Raw genomic sequence first — 13,464 nt, 5'->3', positions numbered from 1 at the left:
AATTTAATACTTTTTGAAGTAATTTAGAAAAAATGATTGTGGCTAAGTTGACGTTTTTTACTGTACCAGTCATTACCGTCAACATCAGTATAAATTCTCTGACCTTAACTTTTTTTTAAATTTTTTGTTTGTCTTTTGTCTTCAATTAAGTTCTTACGGAATTATACTGTAGACATTACTATATATTGTATATATTTATATTTAAAATTTGGCACAACGGTCACAGCTATGGATTGTGCCTGTTGCGCTGGCGGTTGCGGGTTCGATCCCCGCACATGACACACATTTGTATTGGCCATACAGGTGTTTGCCATGGTCTGGGTATCTGTGCAGTCTTTGTGGCTCACCCCACCGTGCCTCGGAGAGCACGTTAAGCCGTCGGTCCCGGTTGTTATCATGTACACCTGATAGCGATCGGTACTCATATTAGGGAATATACCCGCCAACCCGCATTGGAGCAACGTGGTGGATTAAGCTCTGATCTTTCTCCTACATGGGGAAAGAGGCCTATGCCCAGTAGTAGATATTACAGGCTGACGCGATATTTCAAATTTAAATTGATTATTTATGTTACTCGATACAAAAAAAAAGTATTTAAATTGAAAACTTTTTTATATACCTATCAGCTGTTAAAACTTTTTTCCATCTTTAATTGTTGCTATTTTATACTGATTCATAAAAGATAAAACAACATTAAAGTTATCAAAATATATTCAATGGAATTAGCCAATTTTTTATATTAAATTGGATTCATTTTTAAAGGGCGTATGTCAGTGGAGACAGAATGTGCTGTAGAAAACCTGGTGCAGAGGATAGTGGACGGCGCTGGCCAGAGAGATCCGCGCTTTAGATGTTGCCATCTTATAGCGTTGCATAGAGATAAGAAGGTGGGATACTTATAAAATTATACCATTCGTTAAGTTACGTAATAGATAAACAATGAAAGAAAGGTATTGTTTTGGACCATTTTTAGGGTTCCGTACCTCAAAAGGAAAAAACGTAACCCATATAGGATCACTTTGTTGTCCGTCTATCTGTCCAGACCGTTTTTCTCAGGAATGCGTAAAGGTATTCAGCAGAAATTCGTATCAAATACTTAGATCTATTGTCCCATGGAGTTGTGAAAAAATCAAACTTCAAAGCCAACGCAATCAAAATATACAGCTGTTTATGCTGCAAATTTTCCACACTCGTAAGGGAATCAAAACCTACAGGGTAGTTCCCTTGAACTCGGAATATTGAAATTTAGTACGAAGCAACGTCTTATAGCGAAGATAAAGGGAAAATTGCGAAAAGCATAAATTTTTTGTTACATCACATAATAAAAATATTTTTAATAATTTTTGTAGGACCTTCAGAGCACGAGTCCAACTCGCACTTTGCCGGGTTTTTGGTCTTAGTTTATGTGGAACATTATATACCTACTTTTAATAAAAGCTGAGTCTATTATTTAGTGCGAAACTGTTACATTATATTGTTTTCTGATGTTTACACGAATTTAACTCGTTATGATGAAACAACATTTTCGGATTATATCGCAGTTTGTTAAGTTTTTTAGATGCCCGATGTTTCGAGTACTTTACAGCAACCATGGCCGCGGGAGAACTTAATAGACCGCGATAAAATCCGAAAAAGGTTTTTCATGATAATGTAGATTATGCTAAAAAGAATAGATAACCTTACATAGTTTCTCCAAATATTTTCAATTCATTATTTAATAAATTATAAATCTAGTCAAAAGTCTAAATAAAAAGTAGCATCACTAAATCCACAAATCTTTGGCTTTAAAATAATAAATAATGTACATTAGAATAATATGATTTATTTCATAAATATCTACTTCTTGTGGTATTTAGGCCCAACTTCCGCTGATAAACTTTGTGTTAATCTTTGTACAAACATTACCGTAGATGCGGTCACGTTCTCTGGAATACTTGGTGACGTTGGACTCTCTGCCGATCTTGAACACGGACAGTGATGAGTGTCGTCTCCAAGAAGGTCCTGTTGGATATGGGAAGATTAGTTTATCCGGCCGTGAAGCTGACAAGTGGGCTGAATTCTTAACACCTACTGGATATTTGAGCAGGTATGTTTTTCCGTGTAGCCTTTACCGTCTTGAGTAGTTGAGTAGTTGATTGTTAGATGTATCTATTATATTACTAATTATATTATAATTATGTATATTCATATAGCTATGCTACGTTATGTGTGTGTGTGTGTGTGTGTCTAATTTGTATAGTTAGAGTAATTACGTTGTACGTAACAAAAATGTATTAAATTTAACATATAGAATGTGTCAACCTTCTTGATTTTCCTTTAAAAGTACTCAGGATCCTGTTAACTTATTTTTGACTGTACTCGCTCAACAAAGTGATAAGAAGTGTTACTTGCGCAATGTTAGCCTCGGTACAGATAAAGAAAAAATGTTTCATATTTATAATTTTATTATACAATACATGCACATATATACAAAAAGCCCACAAATATATAATTGTGTTTGTTCGCAAACGAAAAAAAAACCGACTTCAGTTACATCGACAAGTAATACAATTTAAGTAGACGAAAAAAATTAACAAACGCACTAGTTGTCACTACGGCTTTCGAAGGTTTCCCTTGATTTCTCTAGAATTTTATCATCAGGTCTTAGTTTCTTTATCATGGTACCACACCTGGGATATCTCCTTTCCAACAAAAAAAAAATTATCAAAATCGGTTTATAAACGGTTTAGTTAACGTTAACGTCAAAAACCAGAAAAAATTGGAATACAATCGCCCTCGTGAAATCGAATTTATCGCGGGATAAGGTGGCAGAGCACTGGGTGGAGCTGGTAACTCGCTGTGCCCAATTTCGTAATAACGGCGCGCCACGAGATGCTTAGAATCAATTTTATCTCATTGTACCTAAGAAACTTAACTAATAATTGAAAATAATTATGTCGACTGTGTTTCATAGGGATATAGTGGTAGAGCACTGGGTGGAGCTGGTAACTCGCTGTGCCCAACTTCGTAATAACGGCGCGCCACGAAATACTTAGAATCACTTTTATCTGATTGTACCTAAGAAACTTAAAGAATAATTGAAAGTATATCGCCTGTATTTCATAGGGATAAAGTGGTAGAGCACTGGGTGGAACTGGTGGCGCGCTGCGCCCAAGCGCGGGGGGGCGGCGCGTCTCGGGTGCTCAGTGCGAGCGCGGCGGCGCACGCTCGCCCGCACCACTACTGCTACCTGGAGCGGGGTGAGTGTCGGTGACACGGGCTAAGTCAGACAAAGTTGGGTAGCATTGGGGGTACATTATCCGCCATTATCCCGCCGAGGCCAGCCTGTCGCTGGAGGAATCCTGTTGCCTGCATATCTGGAACAGTTAAAACGGCTGAAGGCTCCCGCGGAGGTTTGGGTACATTATTTATTTATACTTTATTGTACACCACAACTACATTTTAAACAATAAACACATAAAAAAAAAACCTTTTACAGACTGTGAAGTACAATGGGCGGACTTATGGTTATTTAGCCATTTCTTCCAGACAACGCAATTTACCTAACTTTGTAATATTACTAACATTAAGTATAAAGTAAACTAACATAAAGTATAGCCATTTCTTGATGTTGCTACTGTGACACTAGTTATTTCAAGTATAGGATTTGTTGACATTCTTTAATTAGATACCAATATAAGATGGGAGTTCACCCCTCATCATCATTTCAGCCTATCGCAGTCCGCTGCTGGATATAGGCCTCCACAAGTTCGCGCCAAAAATGGGGTGAACTCATCTGTGTTACCCATAGTCACCACGCTGGGCAGGCGGGTTGGTGACCGCAGGGCTGGCTTTGTCGCACCGAAGACGCTGCTGCCCATCTTCGGCCTGTGTTGTCCCGCCATCGGTCGGCTTTTTAAGTTCCAAGGTGGTAGTGGAACTGTGTTATCCCTTAGTCGTCTCTTACGACACCCACGGGAAGAGAGGGGGTGGCTGTATTCTTTGATGCCGTAGCCACACAGCTTATTGTACTGGGAGTTACTTAAAATAAAATCCTAGCGGATATGATATAAGAATATATATCAGTATATTCTTATATCATATCCGCATATCCAAATTGAGGCTACCATTGCAGTATTTTCAAGCGCCTTCGTCTTTATAATTTGTTGTGTGTGGTGAAGAAATATATGATTGGAAATGTCAGTTTCGAAAAAAATTCTGGATCCATGTCTATTCGACAACATGCAAAAGAGCAGTGTAGCGAATCAGTAGAAGATGTATTTACCCAGATGTGGACAGACTTAGTGCAGTAAACAGAACCTTAATTATATGTTTACCCCCTACCTATATTACGATATTGGAATGTGGGATAATCTTTAGCATGACTTAACTTATCGTTAATGGGAAGAATGCAATGCATGCATGCAGTATAGATAATATGACAAAACGTATGAAATCATTATCTATTGCCCAAGAGTCATACTCATCTTTATCAGGCACAAATATTTGAAGTCGTGATACCCTTATTTTCTTCATATTTGAAATAGTCCTTAGTCATTACTAGCTGAATTATCCCATAGCAATTTACTTTAACTAATATAAATTCTATTAGTATTATAAATGAGAGTTTGTGAGGATGTATGTATGTATGTATGTATGTTACTCTTTCACTCAAACTCTGGAGATCTGGAATAACTCATAGCCCACTTTTTTCTGATATTCCCACGGGATCGGAAATAACGCGGGTGAAACCGCGTGACGCAGTTAGTACTGTTACTGTATAACAAAGTCGGAATGGAAACGACAACTTTATTTGCAGTAGTTTTAACTTTGACTGAACAAACCTATTTGAACTGGCTCTAGAAATCCCCAGTTAGCTTGTGCGAGTATTTGCGAAGTTTATTTAAATAATAATGTTGATGGATTGCATCGTACATTGGGCTTCGTTCAAATATTCCAGTTCTGATTACCACTGGGCTTTAAAATTATGAATGTTTTATTCTACTGGAATGTTTATTGTATCCGTATATATGCGAAATTTAGATGGCTTTCACAAATATTTTATTTGTTACAACAAAAGAAATCTCGTTAATTTACTCTGAATTTTGACTGATTGAGAGGGTTCTTAGAAACAGTCAAAGTAGATGAAAACAAAGAAAAAGTTTTAAAAGAAAATTCAGAAATATAAATTCCACTAATTGTTTAAGTAAAACCAAAAAGATATAATACAGTTTCCTATTAACAGTCAGTCATCAAGTAACAACAGAGCACAGACTGGCGATAGTAGAGGGGGCGGCCTGGGTGCTGGTGCGAGTGGGTGCGGGAGAGGCAGAGGCTAAGCTGGTGCTGGGCGCCCGCGTGGGCGGCTGCAGTGCCAATGCCTACACAACGAGGGTGCCTTTGACGCATCCACTGGCACTGCTGCATTATACTGCCGCACAGGAGGTACGTAATTAGGACCTTTTGACCACTTAAGTATTAAGGGAGTAGGGACACGTAAAAGTAGATTCATAATGTGGCCAATAGCAAACTGTCGCTAGTAGCGTAGGTACCATACCATCTTTGATTATTACACGGATGCTGCTGCATTATACTGTTACACAGGGGGTATATAATAGAGATTTTTTTGTAGTTAATTTAGGTAACAACAAAGTTTAGACAGGTAAAGGTAGAAGCACGACCTGATGTCAAGCTAATGCTAGGAGCAAGAGTGAAAAAATAGTGATGCAAACTTCTTATTAGGGTACAGCGAATATGGTTTTTTATGATGCCAAGATTAAATAATTCCTAAACACGCTTAATTTTTCAGGGATTTTACGCAGTAGCAGTTGGACCGCCGCCATCAGTAGTAGGTTCAGAGCGAAGTGCAATATGGCAGTTATGGCATCCAGCTTTAGAAGCGACGTTGGATGGACATTTCTCCCAGGACTCTTCCATTGCGAAGATAGCTGGGGCTCTCAATAGTTTGATTGACAAGATGAGGGAAGGATGTTTCCAGGTATCATTTATTCGTATACATATATCTTTACCTAGGACGGCAAACAAACGTAAACTCACCCCCGATCCCTCCAAGAAGCTCTGGTTACCTCGCTCACCATAGGAAAACAACACTGTTTAGAAGCAGTCTTATTTAGCTGTGATCTTCTGTAAGGTCGAGGTACTTCTCCAGTCGGGCTACTCCAGATTTTGAGCAGTTTATTTCCTGGTTTGCTGTACCTCATTTAAGATCGGTTAGACCTAATGTATTTGTTGGTCGACAGGGCTCCCTGCAATTGCTCAGTCGCTACAGCGCAAGCTGCGCTCTACGGCGCCGCCTGCAGCGCTGCGCAGCGCTTCGCAGCGCCGCTCGCTTCTGTGGCGCAGCCCATATCGCGCACCATCTGCTGCTCCTACTGGACGAGTGAGATCACATCTTTCTTTTAATTTTACAATTGTACTAAATTAGGAAGTCATGCTGTCAGTAGATATTGTTTTGTCAATTAAGGACTTTGCCATTGATACTTTTTATAGAGTTCGTTGTCATTGAAATTAAGATAACTCACAACACACACACAAACATCCGCCAACCCGCATTGGAGCAGCGTGGTGGATTAAGTTTTGATCCTTCTCTTACATGGGGAAAGAGGCCTATGCCCAACAGTGGGATATTACAGGCTGAAGCGACACAGATACTTATAAGACTAAACTAAGTGCGAAGATGTTTCGCTTAAAATCTAGATTTAATCTCAGAAAAAAGTTGTTGACGTGATTAAAAATCACACCTATAAAAAAACCCGCTTATGAGTCCCGCGACAACATCATCTCTCACCACCATGAGTAGGCTGGTAGAGATCTTTTACAGAGATAAGTTCGCCATTGCCAACATTCTTTGAAAAAATGACTTGTAATTTTGATTTTTTTTAAGTGCAATAAAGAATACTTATATAAATAAACCCCCTTCCAGCCTGTACCACACGTGCGAGTACGGGGGCAGCGCGGGGTTCGTGTACGCGGTGGAGCGGGGCGCGCTGGCGCGGAGGGGCGCGCGGGGCGGCGCGTGGGCGGCGGACGCGGCCGCGCTGCGGGCCGGCCTGCGGTACCTGCGGCGGCTGGCGGGTGAGCGCTGGGGTGATTAGGGCGCTGGGTGACAGCCGCTCTGGTGTCGTGGAGCGGGGCGGCGCGTGGGCGGCGGACGCGGCCGCGCTGCGGGCCGGCCTGCGGTACCTGCGGCGGCTGGCGGGTGAGCGCTGGGGTGATTAGGGCGCTGGGTGACAGCCGCTCTGGTGTCGTGGAGCGGGGCGGCGCGTGGGCGGCGGACGCGGCCGCACTGCGGGCCGGCCTGCGGTACTTGCGGTGGCTGGCGGGTGAGCGCTGGGGTGATTAGGGCGCTGGGTGACAGCCGCTCTGGTGTCGTGGAGCGGGGCGGCGCGTGGGCGGCGGACGCGGCCGCACTGCGGGCCGGCCTGCGGTACTTGCGGTGGCTGGCGGGTGAGCGCCGGAAGGATTTAATACTAAAAATTAAAAAAAAAAATACTATGAGCTTTTGATAGAACGAAGTCTGTCCGGGCAGCTAGTAGAGAATAAATATTAAAAACATTTATTTATTTTTGTCGACCGTATAAAATTACATATTTTTTTTAAAATATATCACTAGGTCGGCAAACAAGCGTACGGCTCACCTGGATGGTAAGCGATTACCGTAGCTTATAGACGCCTGCAACACCAGAAGCATCGCAAGCGCGTTGCCGACCCAATCCCCAATCCCCCCCAGGAGCTCTGGTCACCTTACTCAGCAACAGGAACACAATACTGTTTGAAAACAGTATTATTTTGCTGTGGTCTTCTGTAAGGTCGAGGTACTTCCCCGTCGGGCTGCTCCATATTTTGAGCAGGAAAATAATTTAAAAAAAAGTTTACTAGTAATATTTTAGTTTTATAAACGTCATATTATACAGTCGTGTGACTGATATTACGTCACTTACGTTATATATTTTTCTTACGGTTTTAGTATCACACTTTTTTTTCACTTCGCTCGCCCAGTCAAATGTCAAGCCTGCCGTAAGGAACTTCGTTCCAAAAAAAAAAAAACATAATTATTATAATGTCTTTGTATATATCCGTTAGTGTTCAATAAGGAGCATTATTCTACTTTTATAAGTTTACTAGCCGACCCGTGTCCACTTCGTTGGGCGTTAATTATTATTATATCAACCAAATAACATACTTTATAGAACAAATTTTATAGCACTTAAATAAATAATATGTTGCTCCAACGCCATTTATCAAAAATCGAGAAAACGTCGTCGATAGACTAAAATAAGACTAAATTAATAACGTCTAAAGACTAATAAATTGTTTTCTAATAGCGATAGATGGCACCAGTTTAGTTACCATTTTGATATTATATTTTAATCTTTTTCTTATTTACTGAATTTTTTGTTCAATTAGAATAAAATATAGCCTATGTCACTCCTGAATAATGTAGCTTTCTGTTAGTGAAAGAATTTTCATAATCGGATCAGTATTTGCGAAGATTACCCCCTACATACAAACAAAGTTATAAACTTTACCTCTTTATAATATTTTTTTTTTATAAATGAAGTTATGTCCACAGGCTTAAAGTGCCCATGCTTTTGTTATTCCGATTTTTAGTTTTATTACTGATCGTTTACTTGTTACACTACTGCAGCTTACATTAAGAGACCTAATTATTCTGTCTTAGTATCCCTAATGCAGACGTGAGTCCACCGACCAAAATTATGCTAAACTTAATTGATATCTTACATGCAAAAAGACATAGAATTATATTGCGCCTTACTTTAATTATTGTTGTCACTATTATAATTATTATTATTATCTATGTTTATATATACACTTACTTGCTATCTATAATATATGTACACTTATTGTCTAGTTAACGTATATGTACACTTATGGCCTACTTGGCCTACTACAATATACACTTAACCTATGTTATTATTAGTATTTTTTTTTACTTACTCCTAAGTTTTTTCCTTACATTAAATTACAATTTATTCCTACAAATAAGGTGTGCTACAATTTTAACATTTCGAGCACACCCTCAATGACGGCGGCATCCCTGTGGTGAATCGCCATCCTGAGGCTGTGCTCGAGGATGTTTTTTTCAGAAGTTTCCGCTGCCTTCGCCACAAAGCGACCAATTGCGTCGTCACGGTCGTCGGTGTAATAGACACAGGTGTTGGTGTGCCTAGTCACCGCGACGACAGCGTGCGAGACGCTGTCGTGAATCTTGAGCCTCCTTGTCTTCGTCCTCTTTATAATATTAGTATAGATAAAAAATATTAAAGAAACAGACATATATAACAAGTAGCGAAGTTCTATTCTCAGCGGGCGAGGAGATCCCGCAGTCACCAGCGGAGCGGCTGGAGACGGCGCTGTTCGCGCGGTGGAGCGCGGCGGTGGGGGCTGCGGGGGCGGCGGGGGGAGCGGGGGGAGCGGCGGCCTGGCGCGGGGGCCCGCTGCGGTACCTGGCGGGGGCGGCGAGGGGCCTGCTCGTGTGCAAGGATATGGTGGCCTGTGTAAGTATTGACAGTTACATGGGGGCCTGGCGCGGGGGCCCGCTGCGGTACCTGGCGGGGGCGGCGAGGGGCCTGCTCGTGTGCAAGGATATGGTGGCCTGTGTAAGTATTGACAGTTACATGGGGGCCTGGCGCGGGGGCCCGCTGCGGTACCTGGCGGGGGCGGCGAGGGGCCTGCTCGTGTGCAAGGATATGGTGGCCTGTGTAAGTATTGACAGTTACATGGGGGCCTGGCGCGGGGGCCCGCTGCGGTACCTGGCGGGGGCGGCGAGGGGCCTGCTCGTGTGCAAGGATATGGTGGCCTGTGTAAGTATTGACAGTTACATGGGGGCCTGGCGCGGGGGCCCGCTGCGGTACCTGGCGGGGGCGGCGAGGGGCCTGCTCGTGTGCAAGGATATGGTGGCCTGTGTAAGTATTGACAGTTACATGGGGGCCTGGCGCGGGGGCCCGCTGCGGTACCTGGCGGGGGCGGCGAGGGGCCTGCTCGTGTGCAAGGATATGGTGGCCTGTGTAAGTATTGACAGTTACATGGGGGCCTGGCGCGGGGGCCCGCTGCGGTACCTGGCGGGGGCGGCGAGGGGCCTGCTCGTGTGCAAGGATATGGTGGCCTGTGTAAGTATTGACAGTTACATGGGGGCCTGGCGCGGGGGCCCGCTGCGGTACCTGGCGGGGGCGGCGAGGGGCCTGCTCGTGTGCAAGGATCTGGTGGCCTGTGTGAGTGTTGACAGTTATATGGGAGCCTGACGCATCATTACTATTGATTTTAACAGTTGTGTATCTTATGTTTCTTTATGCAAAATCAAATATTAAAAAAAAATTACATCCAGGAATACCAGTACTCGTTCAGAGCGAACCTGCTGCAGGCCACTTCCTGCTACCAGGAACCAGTTGAGGATCTGATCCACATCCTGGCGATCCTGCTCGATCAGGCTCGAGACGTTTACCTCACGAATCTTCAGCAAACGTTGGCTTTTGATAAGGAACTTGCATCTTATAGGTAAGTTTGACGTTTGTACAGACCAACGTTATTTATTTAAACTAAAAGATACGGAAGCGCATATAATGCAGGAATATTACAGTGACAATGTTACAACTGGTAAATTAGGCAGACAAAGGTTTTGACGTTTCAACGGTGGTGATAATAGCATTCAAAAAGGTGCTAACCCAGAGAGTCTAAAGGTTCGAAGAGAAAAAATTTGCCACAATAGTCAATGAAAATCAGATTAAAATACAAGTGAAGCTTGCAAAACCACTACCAGTTTCTTTTGGAGACATTAAAAACATAGTCTAACTTGAACAGCGATGTTGCTGAGTAACGCCTACCTTGAAATAAAAAAAAAAAAAAAAAATAAATAAAAATTGCATGTTTTTAGAATAAAAAAGGACATGGGTTCATAAGCACATGGATGTATATCACTTGTAAAAAAAAAAACCACTACCAGTTATCCAATACACAGTTTCGCTATTAATAAAATACATGAGAATGATTTCAAAATAAGGCAATTTGTTTGTCCAATATATATTTTTAACCGACTTCTAAAAAAGGAGGAGGTTCTCAATTCGACTGTTTTTATTTTTATGTATGTTACATCAGAACTTTTGACTGGGTGGAGCGATTTCGACAAATTTTCTTTTAATCGAAAGGTGGTGTGTGCCAATTGGTCCCATTTAAATTTATTTGAGATCTAACAACTACTTTTCGAGCTATATCTAATAATGCGTTTTTACTTGACGCTTTTTTCGTCGACCTACGTTGTATTATACCGCATAACTTTCTACTGGATGTATCGATTTTGATAATTCTTTTTTTGTTAGAAAGGAGATATCGCAAGTTTAGTACCATGATAAGGAAATCAGAATCTGATGATGGGATCCCAGAGAAATTGATGGAAATTCTTGAAAATCCACAATAACTTTTTACTGGTGTACCGATTTTGATAATTCTTTTTTTGTTGGAAAGAAGATATCCTTAGTTTAGTACCATGATAAGGAAACCAGGATCTGATGATGCGATCCCAGAGAAATCGAGGGAACTTTTTTTATTTTATTTATTTATTTATTTTATAGGTACATCCACAGAATACATACAAAACATTATATATGAATCATTACTACATTATTATCTAATATGTATCCCATTACGGAGTACACAACATTCCACCTTAAGCAAGTATAATTAAGATAACATCACATAAAAATTTTTAAAGTAAAAAGCAAGAATCCTACTCATTAACAATAAAATTCATTTTAAACGATCAATAATCAAATTTATATAAAAAAAAAAGTCAAAGGTAAGTCAAGAGAATATTAATAATCCAATATAACTAAAATTTAAATAATTATATCAACATATAAAAATACAATAATTGCTATATGTTACTATTTAAAAAATCAAAAGGAAATAAAGTGTCATTGTAATACCATTGTCAAAATCATTATACACAAATTGTCTATCATGTCAAAAAGAAAAAAAAAAACAAATTGATTATTAAGGACAAAGAGAAAAAAGAGGAAAAAACATATCTAATTACAGCTTGCTATTGATTTCAGTATTTGATTTTTAAATTTACGTAAAGAATCGCTAAAAATGTCCACATCCGGCGCCCGCCTGCACAGCTCGCCATATTCCACGCAAATTCTGTTTATGGGGGAGTGGCGACCTAGATTGGTCCTATTACGAGAGCATTCAAAAATGTGAGAGATAGGCTTGCGAGGACTATTATAGGGGACACAAAGATTCACCCGAGACAGAATATCAGCAGAGTCCATGAATCCATTGATTACTTTATACAGGAACAGAAGGTCGAGCAGTTTGCGTCTGTCTCTTAACGTAATCAAGCCGAAGTGATCCAAGCGCTGATCATAGGAACTTCTATGAGAAATTCCTGGAGACGTAAAAGCCAGGTATCTAGTGAAAGCTCTCTGGATACCCTCTAGCCTCTGCGAATGCACAACATACGACGGGCTCCACACAACACTACCATACTCGAGGTGACTACGAACCAGACAATTGAATAAAAGTATCTTCGTGGATGGGAGTCGAAAATCTCTAGCATTTCTCTTGACAAAACCCAACATCCTAGCAGCTTTACAAGTTACACTGTCCACATGTATATCAAATTTGAGCTTGCTATCAATGACGACGCCGAGATCTCGCACCTGTGACACCTCAAGCAGTAAAGCATGTTCAATATAATAAGTGCTAGCAATGGGGACTCTTTTTTTAGTCAATTTAATATGAACGCATTTATTTACATTTAGTATCATGCCATTAGCGTCACACCAGCGTTTAATATCATTTAAGTCACTCTGTAAAAGTGCCGCATCGTCAAAAGAACCAATAGTTTTATAGAGTTTTAGATCATCTGCATATAAGGAATAATTTGAATGCTTAATTTCGTTTGCTATATCATTGACAAATATTGTAAAAAGAATGGGACCCAAAATTGAACCTTGTGGGACCCCTGATCTTGCGGTGTAACATTTAGATGAGTGTCCTTTAATATTAACTACTAGAGACCGATCAGCCAAATAAGAAGAAAACCAATGCAGAAGAGACCCAGTAATACCAATGCGTTCCAGCTTAGTAAGCAGCAAGCTGTGACTGACCCTGTCAAAAGCACTACTGAAATCAGTATAAATGGCGTCTTTTTGGTGACCCCTGTCAACCCCAGTCATCACATCGGCAACAAACTCAACCAGATTAGTCATAGTCGACCGACCCCGAATAAATCCATGCTGACAGGTAGAAATATATGGACGAATAAAGCATGTTAAAACCGGACGTATTAGTTGTTCAAAAAGTTTAGAAACACACGAGAGGATGGAAATAGGACGGTAGTTTTTCACGTCATGTATATCCCCCTTTTTATGAACAGGGACTATTCTAGCTCTTTTCCACTCCACAGGGAACCTCCCATCGCTAATAGACCGATTGTAAATAAGT

General features: G+C 41.0%; 1 protein-coding gene across 1 annotated transcript in view; it reads left to right on the top strand.

Annotated features, from left to right (window-relative positions):
* LOC123656541 overlaps positions 1–13,464 on the top strand; it is a 31,433-nt gene that overhangs the window by 152 nt on the left and 17,817 nt on the right. Inside the window, exons 2-10 of the mRNA XM_045592211.1 lie at positions 763–887; positions 1,911–2,086; positions 3,106–3,239; positions 5,225–5,424; positions 5,789–5,977; positions 6,240–6,379; positions 6,923–7,074; positions 9,328–9,518; positions 10,346–10,515. Coding sequence (XP_045448167.1) covers positions 763–887; positions 1,911–2,086; positions 3,106–3,239; positions 5,225–5,424; positions 5,789–5,977; positions 6,240–6,379; positions 6,923–7,074; positions 9,328–9,518; positions 10,346–10,515 — 1,477 coding nt within the window. The remainder of the gene's footprint in view (positions 1–762; positions 888–1,910; positions 2,087–3,105; positions 3,240–5,224; positions 5,425–5,788; positions 5,978–6,239; positions 6,380–6,922; positions 7,075–9,327; positions 9,519–10,345; positions 10,516–13,464) is intronic.

Source organism: Melitaea cinxia, chromosome 9 (genome assembly GCF_905220565.1).
Source record: "Melitaea cinxia chromosome 9, ilMelCinx1.1, whole genome shotgun sequence".
Lineage (NCBI taxonomy): Eukaryota > Metazoa > Arthropoda > Insecta > Lepidoptera > Nymphalidae > Melitaea > Melitaea cinxia.
The sequence above is the reverse complement of the archived record's forward strand: the minus strand, read 5'-3'. Positions and strand labels throughout refer to the sequence as shown.